General features: G+C 32.0%; 2 protein-coding genes across 2 annotated transcripts; both read right to left on the bottom strand.

The window, feature by feature from the left end:
* Window positions 1-3,727: 3,727 nt before the first annotated feature.
* LOC129308593 (protein NETWORKED 3A-like) lies at window positions 3,728-5,750 on the bottom strand. The gene is made up of 2 exons (XM_054949817.1): window positions 4,739-5,750; window positions 3,728-4,593 (listed from the first exon to the last, which is right to left on the bottom strand). Exons 1-2 carry the CDS (start codon window positions 4,839-4,841, stop codon window positions 4,070-4,072), a joined length of 627 nt encoding a protein of 208 aa, XP_054805792.1. The 5' UTR covers window positions 4,842-5,750; the 3' UTR covers window positions 3,728-4,069.
* A 444-nt stretch (window positions 5,751-6,194) lies between these two features.
* On the bottom strand, window positions 6,195-12,588 carry LOC129308591 (RNA polymerase II C-terminal domain phosphatase-like 3). The gene is made up of 12 exons (XM_054949816.1): window positions 11,584-12,588; window positions 11,332-11,464; window positions 11,137-11,192; window positions 10,967-11,027; window positions 9,459-10,850; window positions 8,650-9,276; window positions 8,431-8,577; window positions 8,072-8,340; window positions 7,865-7,976; window positions 7,516-7,773; window positions 6,838-6,884; window positions 6,195-6,733 (listed from the first exon to the last, which is right to left on the bottom strand). Exons 1-12 carry the CDS (start codon window positions 12,213-12,215, stop codon window positions 6,670-6,672), a joined length of 3,798 nt encoding a protein of 1,265 aa, XP_054805791.1. The 5' UTR covers window positions 12,216-12,588; the 3' UTR covers window positions 6,195-6,669.
* Window positions 12,589-21,968: the final 9,380 nt, after the last annotated feature.

Below are 21,968 nucleotides of genomic sequence, written 5' to 3'. Positions count from 1 at the left end.
GGCTTAACGTACTCCTGTTTCATTTTTTTACTTGATATCATAATCTTAAGATTTTTCATTATTCTAGAATCATGTTTTAACATTTTTAATATTGTCATTGGCTATATATAAAAATTTTGGTCCCATTTGGTTACTAAAAATAAATAAAATAGAATGAATTAAAAAAATCAATATAAAATAATAAGTATGGTAAAAATGGTTAATAATACTATGAATGTAGGAATTATTATATCTTTCAAAAATATCGTAAATTATTATTCTCAATCTCATAAATTAAATTATCCATTTTTTTATAAATGTAGTTCATCATCTCTTTTGATCATATCATTTTAACTTTTATTTTTTAATATATTATATTGCATTTCTTTCTTGTAACTAAATGAACCTTTATGTCAATTAATATTTAAAATTAAATTAAATTTTATAAATATGAACTAGTAAGTTATAGTAATATGGGAAATTTTAGATTTGGTATTACTCAACAAGTGTCTTATGTGACACATTGACAATTGTTTACTTTAATCAAATGATAGATTTTATTACATAACTTTCAGAAAATATTAAATATCAAATTTTAGAAGAGACCACATATGGAAAAAAATATTATGATCATAATGATTTTATTAAAGTTTTAGAGATAAATGTTTCTTAATAATTTTCAAATATTGATATGGAAATCATTTCTTAGGGAAAAAAAAACAATCCCCTAAATGATGTTGAGATTTTTCAAAGAATTAGTCTTATGATTGCCACGTGTAGGGATGCCTTAGAAAACCAAAAAAAAAAATCCAACCAATAAAATTAAAACACTCATTGAGTGAATCCAAATTTGGAAATGTTAGCTTGCAAATTTCAGAAAATCAAACACACAAAGTAATTAATAATTGTTTTATTAGTGAAAGTAAGTCGTAACAATTTCCTTATATGTGCACAAGCGGTGATTGGCTATTCAGTCCATCAAATATTCAAATACTCTTCTTTTAATTTCAAAATAATTTTTATTTTAGATTTTTTTTAACAATTTTAACTTCTATTGGCTTACGGCTCCTAGTTGTATAATAAGAAAATATATGTATGACATACTCCGAAATTAAAATAGAAATTATTTTAGTCAAACATAATTTAATTTCTGTTAAATATAAATTATTGCATAATTTTTAAATTATTATGTATTAGTCAAACAAAAATTCTAGGCAAAAAAGAAAGTTAAACAGACATGATTTTGCAATGATTATAATATTAAAAATTATTTTGTTGCAGAATAATTAAAAATTTGAATCCGATATACAAAGAATTTAAAAGATTGTAAATATCAAAGTTGCATGAAGATTGTGTTAAATTGGATTAAACCTAACTCCTAATTGGGAGATCACTCTAATACTTATGTTGGGTTCAAGTTTTGTACCCAATACTTGATGGTCTGACTCGTAGGGATGGAGATAAGAGAATCAACAAAGGTCACAGATTTTCTAACTTTTTAATTTTTTTTAGTAAAATATAAAGGTTATATAGTTTTGACACTTTAAGTTGGTATATTATAAAAGCCTTAAGATATTAAATAAAATTTTCATTTCAATTACATAGTAGTCTTTACACATGTATAGTGCAACTATTGCAATAGCTTAAACATATAATTGTCATAATATTTACTTATTTTTAACAAGTTAATATTACAGTTGTTCTTAAAAAATTGATATAATTTAATTTTGCTTTCATTTTATATTTAATAAAATAAATTATAAGAATTATAACTAACAAACTTTATAAAGTATTATAACAAAAATTTCAAAATATATTGAATGAAGAACATATTAATTGAAAGAATAAAATAATAAATTTAATAAGTAAGTAATAGAGTTTTTTATATTGAACCAAGCTTTAGATCCCAATAATATATTTAAATTATTCAATGTTTATAGGGGAGAGGAAATCTTCACCAATTTAATAATAGTTCATATTAATAAGAAATTTTAAAAAAAATTATTGTAAATATGATAATTAATTATTCTTATGACATGAAAAATTAATGATTAAAACTTAAAAAATAAAGATATATATTTATTTTTGTTATATATATGTATAAAATTGAACATAAATATATATGTTAAAATATTTATGTTATGTTAGTGATATGTATAGATTTAATTTTCTTTTAATTATTATATATGCTTTGTCATTTCAGTCCTTGAATAAAATTTTTTAACTTTGCCCTGGCTGACTCAAGCACAATCAAGCACAAGGTTAGATCAAGCTTGCCACTCTGGATTGCGTCATCCAGGAAAATAAAAAAGATAGTTTTCAAGATGAAATAATGATCTTCTTCAATCTTCAAGTTTGAAAATGCAAAAACTATGATTAATAGACTAGAAATCCAAAAAGAGCTAAGATTGAATTGAAATGTGAATCAACACATGAATCAATAAATTATTAAATTAATGTCTTAATCAGTTTAATAAAATATTTTATTTATAATCAGTTTGATCATAATTTTATTACCATTTTGATTATTAACTACCTTAATTAACTTAATGGTCAGTCTATTTTTTAATTACTTACTCTACAGACAAAGAAGGGATAAAGAAAAGAAGAGGAATGCTCGGGTCGGACAGGGTTACTGGATTTGGTTTTATGCACAGGAAAAGTCATGTGATTATTTCAAAAAGTCTTGCCCCTTCCGATCACGCGTCTCTTTCACATTTAAAAAAAAAAATTGTTAGGAAAAAAACATGAGAAAATGACAATTAAAGACCCTCTAAAAATATTAATTCCAAGTAAGAATCATAACATTTTAAAATTCCAATCAAGAACCATGATCTTTAATTGAGATAAAAAAATATAGTTTGTGAGATGAGATTTATTAACACCACTAAAGAATTCACTAACCCAACTTAAGAAAATTGTTAATATATATTGTGAAAATATGAAATTTTAAATTAAAATGATTGTTTAACAAAAAGCATGACTTAAAATTTACTAACTCGACTTAAAAAAATTTTAAAATATACTGTGAAAATATGAAATCCCATTTAAGAATTGATTGTTTAACAAAAAATTCTAATATGGACAAGTCACTTTTTGTTAAAAAATCGATTCTCAAGTAAGGTTTCATTTTTTCACAATATATATTAAAATTTTTTTAAGTTTGGCTAGTGAATTTTCAAGTGATGCTTTTTGTTAAACAATTAATTTTCAAGTGGAGTTTCATATTTTTACAATATATGTTAGAAATTTTTTTAAGTCGGATTACTTAATGAATTCTTAAGTGACACATTTTGTTAAACAATCGATTTTTAAGTAAAATTTTATGTTTTTACAATATACATTAACAATTTTCTTAAGTTGGGTTAGTAAATTCTCAAGTGATGTTAGTGAATCTTATCTCACAAATTATATTTTTTTATCTCAATTAAGGACCATCATACTTAACTAAGATTTTAAAATGTTATGATCCTTAATTGAAATTAATATTTTTAGAGAGTCCTTGATTGTCATTTTTCAAAAAAAACATTGTACTTCTTTTTTGTATGTTGATATAAATTTAAGTTCAGAATTCCAATATATTTTTTATATCATTTAAAAATTAAAAAAAAAAAAAAACTTCCCAAGGCTCCCATAGAAAAGGCCATATGTTGGCATCAATATTTATAGAATTTTTTTGGCCAGAATATTAAAAGAATAAGAATAAGAACAAGAACTTGATAAGTAATCTATAAACACCTTCACACTCACATATGTCCATTATGTACCCAAAAAATGTTACTGAAATCATACAAGGATAAATTCATAGAATTTATAAGCCACCCACACTCACATTCCTGCATGTAGATACAACATGAATTGGATGAGACTTTTTTCCCATACTGTTGGGAAAAATGAAATGAAAAGGGAAAATGTTTTTTTTTTTTGGGGTTAAAAAAGTTACATGAATTAGATCCGAGAAATTATCAAGATCACAGCATGTCTATAAACTCAAAAGATACTTACTGAATACTTACAGATTGCTTATTAATAAGTTATAAATCAAATTATTATCAACTAAACAAGCCTTTCTTGATAAGGAATACGATTGTTAAGATGGCGTCGTCTGGGAGGCGTGGCTTCGTATGAAAGCGTTCAAGTCCGTATGTTCATCCACTAACCTCTGGACACGTGTGCAAAACAGTCGAATGGCTTCTCTGTTGTTGTTGTTCGTCCTTATCAACTCAGTCTGCTCATATAAATTACCCTCCGTCAGCTTCAAAACCCTTAACCTTGTGTCTGCTATCTCAGCCTCCACCTTCTTCTCCTCTGATGCCTTCATCCCACCACCCAAACGCCTCGTTCCATAATTTACAGTATCAGCAGAAGCAGTAGTAGAAGAAGAAGAAGAAGATGATGATGATGATGATGATGAAGAATCGTTCTCTAAGTTTAAACGTGGACTTGCCAGTTGCTTGTACCTTCGAGCCAGGGAGCCATAGGATCTATGCAAGTCGTGGATCGTGCCTACTAACTCAGGTCTTCTCATGTAGAACATTTCGGCTCTTCTCGCGAACGAATCTCCATCGTTTTGATCGACAATACTCACCATCACTTTAGTCTTCTCGTCAAGATCTGTTCATCATTCATATGATAATTAATATATATCACAAACCTGTTTTCCCAAGACCAAACCAACCTATTGAACCCGAAGCAATTCAAGCATCCATGTCGCCTTGAAAGAAATACATAAAACTAGTTGAGAGGGAAATTAAAGGACCTGAGAGCGTAGTTTGAAGCCATGGAGATTGAGGACGACAACTATGGCTATCCTGCCACCATGAAAATGAAGCAGCTTGGTCCTCTTCTTTTGCACTCTTCATTGATCTGAACACACTCTCAATCGCCGGGTCTCTCCCAATGTCTCAAACTATTGGCCTCGTGTACTATATTCCCCCACAACCTATACATGCGTTTTAATGTCGTTATCATTCCTTTTTTATTTATTTTTTCACAGAGCTTTCTCGTACGGTTTTGACAAACCAGTACCAGCAACCTTGCTTTGCTGATCTCATTATTCCCCATCATTACGAGCCTCTCTTTTCCCAATTTCAAATCAGCTCTTTCTTGAACCATAAGCATTCATTACTCATCACCTTCCTAATTGCGAGACTTTACATTCCCATATTACGTTGACATGTCAGGCAATCAAATGAAGTCATTATCATCACCTACATGCAATATTTTTGACGTCTTTTTCTCCGGAAACTATCCTCATTAACGTTATTTGTTATTATTGCTATTATCAATCATGGGCACTCATCTTTACAATCCCCTTTGATTCCCATATCTCATGGCACGCAATATTTTGACTAATGAAGAAATGTGTTATTTCCTCCATTGTAAGTTAGATAAAGATGAGTTTTCTTACAAGGCACGTCTACCAACTTCATGATAGGATCAGAGCAACTACAATTACTAAATACTTTATACTTGTATTAGCCAATGATAGATGTCGTGTAAGAATATCGCTTATCACAACACCTAAGGATCAGACATCACTCAATAATTAATCCTTTCAATATTAATCACTTCTTTCAATAAGTATTCGGTGTATCTTTTATTTACATCTTCCCAGGCGTAATTTTAAAGGCAGTAAACCACACCTTTTTTTTTTTGGCGAGACGCTCAAACTCAATCAAGCACAAGCACAGATTCGTGTCTGGTATGGATGGGATATTCCTTTTGTTCTCTTTCCTTTTTTATTTTCTTTTTTCACTTTTATTTCATTTCTTGCTTCTTTTTTATACGGAATGGTTTCGGCAGGGGTCATTGGTGTTCATAAAAGCAATCAGCTTGAAAATTGCTGGACATTTTGAAACTAATTAGGGCAAAAATAAGAAAACGGAAATCTTTGTAAGAAACGGAGTTAACCCCTTGAAGATTCAGAAGCAGACATGGAATAGTGGTCCTTAGTATTTGCCAGAGACAAGGTGCAACTTCTGTGGTCCCTTCTTGGCACAGCATTCGAATATTTCTATTCACATTGTCGGACAAGGATGCTGGTCAATGGCGATTGCCAGACCCTATATGAAAACCACAAGCATGATGCCCTTTCATCCATCCCTTTCTCTCTCACTCATCATAGAAACCGTAATCCAGGGCACAATAACCCAGATTCAGTCAGCAATTTGCAAAGGGTGTTAATAATTATCCCGGGTTAAGGCAGGCTTAACTTCAACTTCAAAAACTTGAATAGGGTAGTTCCATTATCATCAATGAGTTAAACCTGAAAGTAAGGCTTAGTTTATATATCCTGTCTTTTTCGGCCAACTATGTATCCTCTATTTAATGAATGCAAGCTGACGCCCAACAAATTTGGGCCCACAAGTTCCGGCTCAGCTTGAAATGATATAACATGGCGTGGAAGCTCTATGTAATTCCTCCGAGTCACCAGTCATGTCAAAATTTCAGTCCATAGAAAGACCCGAGTCATGGGGCCAGCTAAAAAATCCTCCATTAACTCCTGAGCAAACTGGCCGGTGTCATCACAAATGGATGGATTTGCACTCCTATCAAAATTGGCTCTTGGCCACCCCAGTCCACCCAGCCAACTTCTTGACCTGATGGTTTCACACCCAAAATCAATGTGATTCCTGATTTACGTTTCACGTATTTTAGATTACAAGAGAAAATTTGGTTGGTGAATTTTTATGGTTTAATGGAAAAATCCTGCTCATTCGCCCTCCTATAAAGCAAAGCCGATGCTTCGACCCTGTTTTTACACAAGGCATAAGAGAAGCAGCACACGCCACACTCATTAATAAAATAGAAACACAATTTGGGAGAGGGTAAGCAAAATAAATGAGATATCCTCACCAGCCAGGATGGACAACAAATCTTCCGTTGGAAATAGCCCAGTTCACCTGCTCAAGAGAGGACACGAAAAAGGAAAATTTTATTTGTTAGGTTTCAGAACCATTTTTTTAACAAGCAACAAAGATTGTCCCCATTACTCCTCCGGAATGGAAGATACTTGGTTCAGTTAATAATCAAATCTAAATTCTTTCAATTTAATTTAATCTATGTACATTAAATTTGACTGTTTCTAAAGTTATTGTAAGCTGAATTTTTTTTTTTTTGGTGAACTTACAAGTTAAAGACTTTATTTTGCCTTTTGTTTCTTCAATAGAAGTGTCAAAATTGTTTTTTGACCCAAAAAAAAAATTCAAAATCAAGAAGGTCTACATTAGTCTAAACGATAGAGATTTGACAATGAGGTGAAGTGTGAATCCCCTCAACTAAAGGGATCCAAGTTCAGAATCGAAGCTTCCACACCATATTTGATCTCAGTGGAAGCAAGGAGAATAGTGGAAGAGTTGGTGGAATGGACAACAGATTTTCTCACATTTTTTTGGCAAAGGGAATCCACTATTTCTAGTCATCATATGGTTAAAACTAAAAGGGAGAATTAAAGATATGAAATTTGTTATTTGATAAAAAAGTAATACAGGCACAAAAACGCACTACCCCATAAGACCATGGCAACTGCTATACCTTGTCAGTCCCCAGGGAATTGGCAACCACATGGGTAACCTGATCATCAATCTGGTTCGTGCAAACAGCACCAAATTGTTCGGCTGTCTGCCACAATGGATGCAGATGAGGATTGGCTTCACCAACAGGAAACACCCTGCTGAAAACTATGCGACAACCAGCCAAGATCCTCCTCTGCTCTGAAGCAAGAATATTTCTGACATCTGCTTCTTCTAGGGATTGAGAGGCAAAAAAAATTTGGTGTATCCTCTCAATTACCTATTTGAGGAAGAGAAACAATCATCAACAACAAAACAAAACAGTAAGAGCAACTGCCCCAAATCAAAGACAAAATTGACCATAACCTCACCGCCAAAGAAGATGCAAGGGTCCCATCTTCAGGTCTCTCATCATGATCAATCTCAAGAAGAGAAGGACCAGGGAGTCCAAATTGACGTCTACTACAGGGGAAGTATGTATACCTACAATATTAATAAACTTAGAAGTGATGAAGCAGCCAATCAGTGTATGAAGCAACAAGAAGATGTGTTTAAGCTCCAACCCAAGGTACACTGACCTCTCCACCACTATCAGGTTCAGTTTGTTATGAGGCCATACTTTCACTGAATCATCTATAATTACGACAGCTGATTCCATGCCCAAAACACCTTCTAAATCCTTGCTTTTGGGAACTCTCTCATCACCATCAAACAGATCAGTGTCATCGCCCCTAGAGATAACTCTCCCAGCAAACAAAACTCCTTTAGGATCAAGCACCTTTGCCATTTGGGTTGCGTATAGCTTGTTTCCCATGGTGTAAAGATGCAGCTCAAAAAGCTTACTAGCCTACGATGCATGCAGGAAATAAGCACTTTAGCTTATAATTAAACCTCAGTCCAGCATCTCACCAAAAGCATATTTCACTATTTATATTACCTTCTCCAAAAAATTCCAGATTCCTGGTCTTAGTTTGGTCCACATTCCCATATGAGGAAATCGAAAAAGATGTCTTTGAGCCTTCTCGCGGTCTTGTTCTTCTTTCTTTCTCAAGATCTCATCATGCACAGGATCTACTTCCACAAACTGAAAGGGACAAAGTTAAAATGCAAGCATAGAAACTCTCACTGACTAAAGAATTCGTTCCAAGCAAATTACCTTGGCTGAATTGAGAAGTGTGTGATCTAGATCCAAGACAAGGCATAACTTTCTAGCAGCAAACATTTTCTTCTGTTCTTCTATCCTCCTAGCCCTTTCTCTCTGTATTGCAGCTTTCTGCTGCTCATCATAGCCTACAAAAAGATGTTCAACATCTCCCCATGTACTAGGGGGTTGAGAGGAACCTGCTGTGTCTGGTTCAGCAGCTGATCCTGGACCAGTACGCAGGTTCTCAGGGTTTGACACTACAGATTTCAGTTCCAGTCTATCTGATTCAAGGGATCCTGCTGCAGAAGAAAAGCTTTGACTAACGGTGGAATGGCTTGATGGTGTTTGGGAAACGGAAATAATATCAGCTATATTTTTCAGATTCCTGGTGAATTGCCGGGCAATATCAGGTGGTGCAACTGTTTGAGAAGGCACCAATTTTGTGTCTGCCCAACCCTCAAGCTGTGGAGCATTTCCATTGTCCCCAATCCCCTGCATGTTTGATGCAGAGGGTACAGTGGCCTTTAATTGCTCACTCCCCATGCTTCCACTCTTTTGGAGAGTATTACCATGGAGAATGCGTCGTGGATCACGAGGTTTCATGTGAATTCTTGCTGAATCTTCTTGTAGATTTGGCACCTAAGCATTAAGCACGTATAAAAATGTAAACTAAAATCATCCAAGTATAATTAAGACACAAAATATTAACACGTGTTTCGACTTAAATTTTACAAAAATCAAGTGCATTAAATACAAAAATAATGCTAACGATATTGCCAGCATATATTAAAGATGTCAATACACTGGTTAAAGGATTTTACCGTGGAAGTCAATTGTGAAGAAGCTAAAGGAACTCCAGAAGAATTTTGCAAGAGCCCAGCGGTCTTTGATGGACCAACAGCCACAATTGAGTCTGCTCCCACAATGGAGCTTGTGCTTGGAGGATGCAGTGCAGTTGTAGCAGAATCAGCATATTTCTGTGTGGCTTCTGCTGCCAATCTTTGTTGCCCTACAAGTATGTTTAGCAAAATAGATGGGTTTACAGCTAAACCTTTCAACAAAGCAGGCAAGGAAGCTGTGACATTAGAAATTGGTGCCATCTCATTTCCATTATTTGTCGCATTACTTGTCACATTGAAAGTCCCAGAGCCAGTAGAAGGACTAAGTAATGCACTAGTAATCATTTTGGTTTCAGTTTCCACATGCTCTGACAACTGGTTCTTGTTCATCAACTGAGATCCAGCTGTAGAAGTCTCCTCCAACCGACCACCAATTCCAGCTGCAATTCTTACCTCTCTTGTATCACCCCCAGGATTTTCCATTTCATTTTTCTGTCTTTTTACAGCAACATCTAAACATGGAGCTTCAACAGCCTTTTGCTTCTTTGAAGTTACAGTTCCAAAATTATCAACTTTAGTTGAATTGTGTATTACTGGATGTCGATTAAGATCCACAGAACTTGCATCAGAATTAATGAATCGAAGCCTAGGATCCCGACTCTTGGCTGAAGATTTTACAGGGTGAGACCCAGATGTTGTTATTACATCATTTCTAGAAGTAACCAGTCCATACATGCTGGATCTGTCCACAGATGTAGATGATGTTGGTACCAAAAGAGAAGGCTTAAGAGTCCTTAGAGAACCAGCCCTAGATGCACTAGATACCTCCTCATTTGTATCAACAACCCCGTCATCACCGTTGTCTGATGGAGTTGGACTCGGAAGCTTATCATTCATCAAAAAAGAACTTCCACCAAACTTCTGTTGATAGGTAGAAACAGCTCTCAAAGCATCAGTCTCATAATGATGCAACTTAGAATCTTCACTTTCCTGTTCTATCTCACTAGAAAGCAAATTTGGTTTGACAAACTCCTCACTAACAGAAAATTTTTTGTTCACAGGGAAGCAGGATGGGGCTTCTCGAGTTGGGGATGGTAGGCTATCTACATCATGATCCTTATGAAGGTCTAGCAAAGGAAGCAAAGCCCCTCTACCTTTTACATTACTTTGAGCAGATTTCAAAACTTCTGGTACCTCAAAAGCATTACCATTAACCAAAGTCCCAGGAACCACAGTGTCTGAAGGCTTACCAAAAGAAACCGATTCACTAGAAGCACATAAGGCTAATACTTCCTCGTCCCTGACCTCATCGCTCAGCAATTCTTTTTCTTTACTGCAATCAATAGAGTCCAAAGAGGTAACCATGGACTGAATCTGTAAAAAAACAAAAAAGAAAAACATGTGTCAGATAATCCCATCTATTATTTTTTAGAAAGAACATCGTGAGAGGGTGATCGTCAGTCCTAAAAACAAGTTACAATGAACAACACCTCTTCCATATGGTCTGGAGAAAATATAAAAGGGCCTTGATTCTTCACAAAAGAAAGTAATCTGAAATAAAAATTGCAGTCAAGGTATCAAGTTAGTCTGGGTATGGTAATTAATTGCCTTCACGTTCACAAAGGTTACAATTATACAATACAAAGTTAAATCTGAAAACCTTATCAGGCCATCCTTGTTCTGTTCCCTTTCAGAATTGTTCATGGAGAAGAATGCCTACAATCAAGAAAAAGTATTTGGGAATTACAAAACAACTTCCACTGACAGAATGTATAAGTCCAATACCATTGGGTGACTGGGATAAAATACAAAAACGATAAGGTTTGCAATTTAATGAGAATGCTGGGGTTCCTACGGAATGGACAACTTTTATTGCATTGAGTGACGTTTGAATGAGAGCATCCTTTTGAGAAACAATGGTTGCGGAACTTAATTCCATCAAGCTCTGGAAGGCATTCTGAAGTTGACAACAAGTTTCAGCAAATGATCTACAAGAACGCAGAAAATCAATCAATAAGTGTTTTCCATGGCAGCGTTTGGGCAGTTAACATTAGAACCCCAATATCTGCAAAAATAAATCCTACAACTGTTTTACGGTTTTACTTACTTCTCCGCATTGGCCATGGTAATGTTCTCGATCACCTGCCGAGCGGTCACTTGCCTGTCCGATTCCATTGAGTGACCATCTGTAGCTTCGTCAAATTTCAAAGTTTCGGTCTTCTCAGCGAACTCTGCATCCATATCAATCTCACCCTCTTCCAATTCGCCATCCTCTTTGTCAACATCTACAACTTCAACTCTACCATCCGTTAGGTTATTACCAACTTCCTTTTCCTTGGGGTTGGAATTTTCTTTAGCATTGAGGGAAGGAGAAGATGAACGATTGGAGTTGTGATTAGAATCAAGGTCCATGACAAAAATGTCATTGAGAGGTTTATTCTGGACGGCTTGTGCCCAAGCTAGATTATACAATCCAGAAGCATAGCCACGACAAATGCTAGGATATTTGGTATAGAGATCACGCACAGCCCAAACCCTAGCATCCCTTTTGCGTTTGGTGAGATTAGGATCTTGGTTATTGAAATCCTCTTCAGTGATCTCTTCTACTGATGCCGTATCCGAAATTTCTCCCTCTTCTACGTCTTCGACTTTAGGGTTATGATCTTTAGCCATCTTAACTGGCCCCTGAATCTCTTTCAAATTATTCCACTTAACAAAATTGGATGCGCCACTGACCATATATACGTTTATTCAAACTTTTGGTCAATTACAATCCATTAAAATAAAAGGAAATTCTTACGAATACGAAGAAAAATAATTAACATGAGTTAAGATTCACTCCTCTCTTTCTTAAATTTGCCGAAAGATCTGACTACAATAGCTGGCGCCGTCAAATTGAGAGAATTTAGCGTGAGATCTGCTGAGCAGAGCTGGAGATCGTAGTTTGTTCCTCAGATCGAGACTACACAATAGCAATACCATTTGAAAAAGCAAAAGTAGATAGAGAGACGCCCGACTGAACAGAAACGAACCGATGAATGGTGAAAGAGGTTCGTTCTGGACCTCGGAGGGGGCTACTTTATATGAACGAAGCGAATCTAAGCCATACACGTCAGCGATCCGGAAAGAACAAGTAGGACTTGGAAGCAAATGTTTAGGAGGCTATATATGAACGAAGCAGGATATGCAAAGAGTCATAAATTATTTGGTACAGCATGTTTACCAAAAAGAATTAAATAAATCCCTAAAAATGTGAAGCAAAATTAATTTCATCGAGAATCTCATCCAGGGTTCTCATGAGAATAAGCTTTAAGGTCTTCAAATGAAATTAATTTTTTTTATCCAATTACATTTACACATAGTCTCTTAAATATATATATATATATATATAAACTTACCATTGTTGAAACTCCAACATTTGGCACTCCGACCATCAACAATGATCTTCCGACTAACACCGGCGAGATAAGCAAACGGTGATCAAATATAAAATATATGTTACCACTGAACGACCAAATAACTTAAGGCATACATTACAAGATAATATATATTATTAATTGTGTTTTCAAGCTTACATGAGTTGTTAATTTTAAATAAATTGTTAATAATATTGAACAATAACTTATTAATGTTTAAACATGACTTGTTAATATTTAATAAACAAGTTATCAATTTCTTAAAATCAACTTATTTAATTGATGGAAAGAAAAGAAACAAAGGAATAACTTAATATTTAAAAAGATTTAAAGATTGGGGATATTTTATTTTAATTGTCATTTAGGATATCTAAAATATTCATGTTTTTAATTTTAGAATTATTATTATCTTTATAAGAATTGTTATCATTATGTGTCTCCTTTGAACTTATTTCTTCTCTCCCTAGTTCTCTTTACTCTCTTTTTATCTCTTCTCTTCACCCTTTTCTATTTTTGTATCAATTAGTGTCAAAGCCATAATCCCACTCCACTTCTATTGCTGAACTCGCACTAAAAACACAATCTTCTACCTTGAGCCATAACATTTCATTCCAGCTCTTGTTTCTTCATGCTTTCACACTATTTACTTAGCTTGTTTTCATTCAAAACCTTCCTAGCGCCCAAAATCTTCATTATACAAAAGCATTTTTTGGGGTAAAGTTTTTAGTTTAAAGCTCCTTAAATTATTTAATAAGGCGTGTTGATCCTAAAATTATAAAGCTTTGAATTATGGTAGTTATTTTGTATTTTTGTGCTTATTTTACTTCCTTAATTTGCTTTTCTTGATTTCATATTTTTAAAATTCCCTTATTATCATTACTTCCTTTTACTTATTTTACCCTTGATTTTTTTCTTTATTTTAATCCTAAAAAAAAAATTATCTTGTAATCCTCTCTTTTTTAATCTTAGGACACATCCACCTTGTAACACCCTCAACTTAGACCATAATTAAAAACATATACTCAACCATACAAGAGAACTATCATGGTAATTCAAACTAAATGATTAATAATAAAGGATACCAAGGTAGAAAATGATCAACCTTGGTTATAAATAAATAAAATTTGGCTAAGTATGAAAAACCCGTTTATAAATAGGATTCTAAAATTAATTTAAGTTTGACATAAGGTTTAGAAGACCATTGGAACCTTTAAAATCAGAGTAAGAAGTGGTTGGTTGGGAACCATGGAAATCAAAAGGGGTCAAAAGGGTCATTTTCTTCAACATGAGTATGATTTGGTAGATCAATTAGACTTGAATTTCATATGTTCACAACTTGAAGAGGTGAAAGCTAAAATTGATAAACTCCAAATCTTTTTTCGATTCACATCACATGAAGGATATTATTATCAAATTGAGAAAGAAGATTCATATCAAAAGGGGAAAATTTTTTAATCTTATTAATAGTATCTTAAAACCTCACAAAGACCCTAATATTTTGGCTTATGAAAGAGATAAAATGTCCAATAAAGACCTTTTACCTATATTAGTGGCTCTAGGCAGCAATAGCATTGATGATTTTGAGATTGAGGTATGTGGAGACATAGACACTAAAGAAGCCAAATTAAACCATGTTGAAGTTTTCGCTCCTACTCTAAATATAAAGATGATTGAGACTCAAGAGGAAGCTAATATTCTGCAAGAAGAGCAAATATGGAAACAAATTTTACCCATGGTAGTTTTGAATTCTAAGACTATTAATAACAACATTCATTTTTATCTTGCTCCTATTCTACCTCGTTCGTCTACTATGCCTTTAAGTGATGAAGTTATTGCACTTGTGGAAGAACAAGTTATTTTTGAATCACATGATCCCCTCCATTATTATCTTATTCATTAGAAAAAATTTCTAGACTTGTACATTGTGATTATATACATGCTCATATTATTTGATGTTCATTTGATGTCATTTATTGGTATCTGATTTATTAGAAAGGGTTTCCTAATCAGAGACATAACTTGGAATCTCTTAATCACCCCATTATGCCTCCTGAGCATATATACAATTTTTCTCTTCCAAGGAAAGTTCTTCAAGCAAGGGAGAAATGTTGGAAAGAAAAGGAAGAAAAAGAATAATTGAAGTTTTGAGAAGATTTAAAATCTTTTTATTTTAATTGTCATATTAATTAAGAATATTTTGTTTTAATTGTTGTAATATTTGATTCATTGTTATATTTCAACATTTATTATTATCTTTATATTTAATTTTAAGATTTCTAGAATATTCTTATTTTTAATTCTAAGATAAGGTTGAGACTTTTATATAGTGCCTTAATTCATTTGCTTTATATACATCTTTTATTGAATGAAAATTACAATCATTTTGTCTTTCTTCTTGATTTCTTTCTTCTCCACCCCATTGTCTTTGCTATCTTCCTATCTCTTCCCCCTTCCCCTTTATGCATAATTATTTTGGGAAAACAAAATTATTGATGCCTATAATTTTATCATATTTTATTTTTAGTCCATATATTTTTTTAATATTTTTAGTCTATATGGTTTTAAAAAGATTATAGGAAATTTGTTTTTCAGTCCTTTATAGTTTTTTTTAATATTTTCCTTATAGTTTTAGTTTTTTTAATATTTTATTCCTTACAAAAGACTAAAAGCACTAAAAAAATTATAAAGACTAAACGCAAAACCAATGAAACTCTAAAAATCAAAGATTATGTTTTCTCATTAATTTTTATAACTTGTTTTTTGAATATTGACAAGTAATCAATATTGCTTTAAATAATATATATATATATATATATATTACAAATTTAATTTCCAAACATTTCCATGAATTTGTTGTTAATTATGCACAAATTGTTGTCAATATCCAAATATGATTTTGAATATTCAAGAAACAACAACTCATGAATATTAACAAGTTATTGTTTGAATATTGACAACAACTCATCTATAATTAATAATTCATAGAAATGCTTGGAAACAAAATTTATAATATGTATAGCTTAATATTGATAAGTTTTAAATATTCAAAGAAACAAGTTGTAAAAAAAAATCATTTGAAAAATTGACAATTTATTTCTTGAATATTGATGACAAGTTACTGTTTAAATATTAACAATAACTCATACAAAATTAACAATAATTCATGAAAATATTTGAAAACTCAAAATATATTATTTTATTTATCATAATATTGATAACTCGTCAATATTTAAAGAATAAGTTGTAAAAAATTGAACAAGTTGGTCTTTAAAAATTGACAACTTGTTTCTCAAATATTGACAAGTCATGTTTAGATATTTAAAAAAATCATATATGTATGTATGTATGTATGTATGTATGTTTGTATGTATGTATGTACGTAACCTCATTTATTATTTTGCACTTCCTATTTTAAAAGCCTTCATGTTATTGAGTCAATTTCCCTACTTAAAAGCAATTTATAAATTTCATGTTATGAAATATTTGTATTTCTAAAAATTGTTCTTACAAAAACATTAATGAGTAATTGACCAAGCTCTTCTTGTTTCTAAAATACTAGTGTCGGCATGGAAGGGGTCAAACATTCTCACATGCACCAAGTGTGTCAAAGAAATGAATCCTCAATTAGAGTATTATGGGTTCCCAATTTCTTTTATCTCAATTTTCTTAGATCATCGTGACTGCTTTGTGCGATAGGCTCAGCTTTCGAAGAAATCAAGTTCATTAAAGTAGCATTTAGATGGATGGACTCGAATTTAAATTTAAATTTGAAACCATGTATTAATGAGTACTTTATTTGGATAATGTAAGAAATTTTAAGGGTAAGAGACAAACTAAATTCGAAGCAAAAATAAAAGATTAAAAATGATGAACTTTCATATATTATTTAATCAAGTATATACGAGAATGAGATGCGAGAGAAGTGATCAAAATAACAAAGGCTCTAATGGTGAAAATGCAAAGAAAATTAGTGTGTTGAAGTAAGTGAAATTTCAAATAATTAAAATCTAAAAGAAATTTAAAATTACAAAAAAGTTATAATAAAACATGAAATTGAATTTCATCCAAAACAAAATCCGAAGACTTTTAAGTATTCAAATGAAAGACTTGACTCAAATTGAAATTCAAATTTAAATTCTCATGCATTCAAACTCACTCTAAAGAAAATGGGAATGAGTGTAATACAAATGAAACATCTAAGTTCCTAAAATGGTAGATAATCCTACGATAATCCTAGAGTGTCTAAGTTACAAATCCACAATGGATGAGGCTTTGTAAGTCAATATTTTAAAAGAGCAAAGCAACCAAAAGCAAGGATAATCCACACGTTATTTTTGGACTAAGATACGCACACATATAACAAATCCATACAAGTGATATCTAAAATAATGTCATGTACCTAAGTTGACATTATATATTGACAATATTCATTACAATACCCAAAAAGAAGAAAGGGAAGAGCTATACAATTATAGTCTTCACTCTTTAAATGCCCCTTTCGTTCCTTTGTTCCTACCAGAGTCCTCACCTTTAAAATATAACAACAGGTGAAATAAATATTTCAACAACTAATATAGTTCATCAAATGCTTATTACCATAAATAACCATGATAAAGTATCAAAACTATAGTAATATCAAGTATACCATATTTATAAGATAAGTACATCTTTTCATAATAATTTCACACTAGCATGATCATCTAACCACCAAACCTTCAATACTCCTTGACATGAAACCATAGACTCTCCTGGATCAACCACTTGTTGACTTAAGCACACTTTTGATAGTAGAAATACTCATCCAAAGGTAATCTAACACACCTATGGACTATAGTTTTTTCCTCTTTACACACTTTGTGATAGAGGCATCGTTGACTCCTAACCGCACCCTAACAGGTACTAGGGAGTTGCCAGACTACCCGGATGGCCCATGGTAATAGTCCCATATAATGTTGCATCAGATGTCTCATGGTGCCAGCCTGACCATATGAATTTTTCACTAGCATATCTTCACACACACATATCCCCGCATATCTCGGGTGAACTTTCACCCCCTATAATCATGTTTTTTCCCAATTTTCATTATTTTTCATCACATTTTCACATCACAAACTTATATACATAGTATATACATATCAATTAAAATTAATAAACTTTACAAATCAATTTTCATGCTAAAATCATTTACAATATCAAATTATACACAAAACTCTTCAAAACCACAACTTTATCATTTGTATTTACTTCTATATAGTTATAATAATTAATAAACACAATAAACTATATGATTACCTCAACCTTTTATCACACAAAAGGGTTATCATGACTCAACGTTAGCTCCACACATTTTATATGCATGATAAAGCTTGAGCAGCACTCAATCTACACAATCAAGTGACAATTATCAATTATCACTCTGGTTAACTCCAAATTCATTAGGTTCTAAGTTCCTATAATACCCAATTTTCTTTTCTCACAATACCAACCATTCCTAAACACTCTAACCATTTTATTAAACATCTTAACACACCAAAATCACTAACTGATATCTTATATTATCTCAAAATCTTCAAATTATACATAGGGTTTGTCCAAACCCTTATAAAAAAATTCTCAATCACCACAAAATTCATAAACTTAGGGTTAGAGGCTTGATTTAACTCCCCAAAATTTTAAATAAACTAATAGGTTTGGTCTAAACTAAAGAGAACTAAAATCAAAGCCCCTATTGCCCTAAATGTCTAGATTTTTTGCATAATGAGAGAGAAGAGGAAATGTGCAACTTACCCAATGGTGATTCAAGTTCTAAATGCCTCCAAAGTAGCCTAAGAATTGTGCCCTAGCAGACTACAAGCTCTTCTCCTTTACTCTCTGGTTATCCCTCTTTCTTCCTTCTATTTTCGATTTGTTTTTTACATCTGATAAGTGCAGATTTTGCACGTGCGCCGTGACGCATTAACACGCCCGTTGCGACGCATGGCATAGAAAATTTTACAAAATTTTAAACTCTTTTCCATGCCATGACTCGCTTGAACATCGATCTAGCCCTCTTTTAAGACTGTCCAAGGATTCAAAAACTATATTAGTCTCCCATAAACCTCACGAAATCAACAATTTATCTAAATTAACTAAATTATCCTTGAAAACATTAATAATTATTAATGGAAAACCTAGGATGCTACATGTGACTAATGGATGGGGGATTTTTTCTAATAGAAAAATAATTTAGGAAGAAAATTACCTCACTTATTAATACAAGATACCTGGCACTCTTGGAAAAAAAATGTTTAGGAGTGAAAATGAACTTTAACTCAATTTTTTTATAAAACTATTATTAGCTTATATGGAATGCCACATAAGCTACTACATGTATTTTTTTTAATATGATATGTCAACTTCTATTAATAACTAAAAAAAAGTAATAGGAAAGTCTTTAATAAAAAAAAAGATTATGATAGCTAATTTTAAACTTTTAAAGATGAAAGAATTCTGTGTAATTGTTTTAAAGTTTAAATTTTTTTTATATATTTTAACATTTTTTATTTTTTTTATTAATTTTTTTTTTAAGCTCTCAACTCTATCTTCCATCTAATCTAATGAATCAATTTTCCCCGACCCTTCCTCTTACTCTCAACTGCCACCCCTCAGGTTTCTTTTCCTTTCTCTGCTTTCAGTATTGATCATCCAGCTTATTTGGCTCTCACTTTCAAGTATCTCCACGTACCGACAGCACCAGAATCATCATCATGATTTTCCCACTCTCTTCTCCATTTCAAAGAATGGCCTCACACATTCACCCACAAAATACATCATCCATTGATATTTAGTTCTTTACACTCACAGCCACTCCATTATTCTTTTGAATACACAGCATCCCCACCTCATGTCCTCCACTCCCACATCCATGCCACCTCGCCATCATATATTAATTTTATCCTTTTTCATTTCATTTCATTTCTTTCTTTCTTTTTTTCATCATGGCTGTGGCTTTTATGATAAAAGGAGGAGGTATGAGAGCTTGAGCTAATTTGGGAGATAGTTTATGATGAACATGGAGGAAATTAAAGCCTAAAATTTACACTTAAAGATCATAAGGGACTGATTTTTCAACTATATTTTTAATTCAAGAGCTATAAATTATTTAGTTTTAAGTGATTCTAAGTTGTATGATTTAAAGACAATCTAATTCCACTGAAATTTTGAATATTTCAATTCTTGGATTGGATTGAAATTTGAATTAATTTGTGTTGAATAGGTTGCTTGAATTTATATTTATAAAGCCCTTGTTTTGCTAGTTAAATTAATAATTAAGTTCTCATTGTTAGTTTAATTTTAGTTGTGTTGTTTATTGCGAATTTGGGTTATTCTTTTTACTTATTGATTATTCAACTGAGTTGATAATTTATCTAATTATTCAATTAGATGATTTAAATATATTTTCTAGAATTATTTTTGAATTAATTGTCACTGATTTTAATGGATTTAATTGGCCTAATTCATGGCATGACACATGGATTACTATGAGTTTTTTAATGGATTAAGTGCTAGACTTTTGTGTTTTAAGGGTTCCCATGCTTTAATTATGTAGTTAAAATTATTAATTTCACTCTCTTATTATCTTTCTTTAGTCTAATTAATTGATTTGGGTAAGAAAAGTTAATTCTATGTAAAATTTTAAGTTGTTCCTTTTGTCACAATTGAATCAAATTTTTTTAATTTTTATTATTAATTCATTTGGTCACTTAATTAATTTCTTTAGTTGGCATTTTAATTTTTTTAAAACAAAACCCCCCAATCATAATTTAGGACTCATGTATTGCATAATGAAATTTAGGTTACATAAACATTAGCATCTATCTAGGTAATTTTAATTATATAAATTGCATTTTTCATTTGCATTTTAATGAAAAAATCCAGCACTTAGTTTTAAATCATTTTAACATTAGTAACTGAATACCTACAGCTAACCTTAGATAACCCTTAAATTATTTCTAGAAAAAAAATCCCAAGATTGAGTGTTGGTACAACTAAGACATCATCAACATTCTCTTGTTATTGTTCTCTCGCTCTCTTTGAATGATTTTGCTATAATATGACTTGCACATGTAATAAAATATTTTTTTGAATTTTGTAATTATCAAAACAAAGTGTATTCAATATAAATAACACTCTTATTAAAAACTTGTAGTTCCCAATTCTTATTCCCAAACTAAGTGCATACCTTATCATCTTTGCATTGCCACATCCACTTCAACAATCAGATGCAACTTACCATAATTGTATAATACCACGAATAGGGGAACCTGATAGTTATTTATAATTGGATATCACCTTGCAATTTCTTGTATTATCACGTGGCAGGACTTGGGGTGGCCATGACCCCTTCTAGGTTCTAAGAATAACATGGTTCTGCCCCTTGCTTGAACAATGAGAAACGCACCGTTTCATTTAACCTGGACTGCTTGGGCTCTTTTACTGGGCCTGGCTAAAAAGGGACTTAGTTTCCTAGCCCAATACCCATTCTTGGCCCATTTAAGCCTAACAGGAACAAATGAACATTCCTTGTTTTCATGCACATGAACAGAGGAGGCCCTTTGGGAGCGGCGTGCTGTGTGAAATGAGCATTTGAGAGGCGTCATTTGAATTTTTTTTAAGAATATTCAGATATCTAATATTATTAATTAATTTATATTTCAACTATTTTAGATTCCAACTCGAAGACAATGCTCTTTAAACATAGATATTTTCCCCCCAACCAATTCAAAGGCTGAGTGCAACATATTTCTTAAAACATGGAGTCCCTTTCATTGCACTACAAAAGCCATGGGTTTAGGGCCATTTGTTTAAGATTAAAAAATAAATAATTTTTAAATAATTTACAAATTTTATAAATAGAGATTTATTTTGTAGAGATTTTATAAAATATAAGAACTATTTTATGTTTAGTTACATAAATAAAAAAGTGATTATTAATCAATTATTTTTAAATTTTATGATATCTTTCTTAATTTTTGTTTTATAAAAATAATATATATTATATTATTTTAAAATTTTATAATATATTTGCGTATTCCAC

The sequence above is a fragment of the Prosopis cineraria genome, unplaced genomic scaffold (genome assembly GCF_029017545.1).
Source record: "Prosopis cineraria cultivar Desert tree isolate PC_DT_omini unplaced genomic scaffold, ASM2901754v1 PC4, whole genome shotgun sequence".
NCBI lineage: Eukaryota > Viridiplantae > Streptophyta > Magnoliopsida > Fabales > Fabaceae > Prosopis > Prosopis cineraria.
The sequence above is the reverse complement of the archived record's forward strand: the minus strand, read 5'-3'. Positions and strand labels throughout refer to the sequence as shown.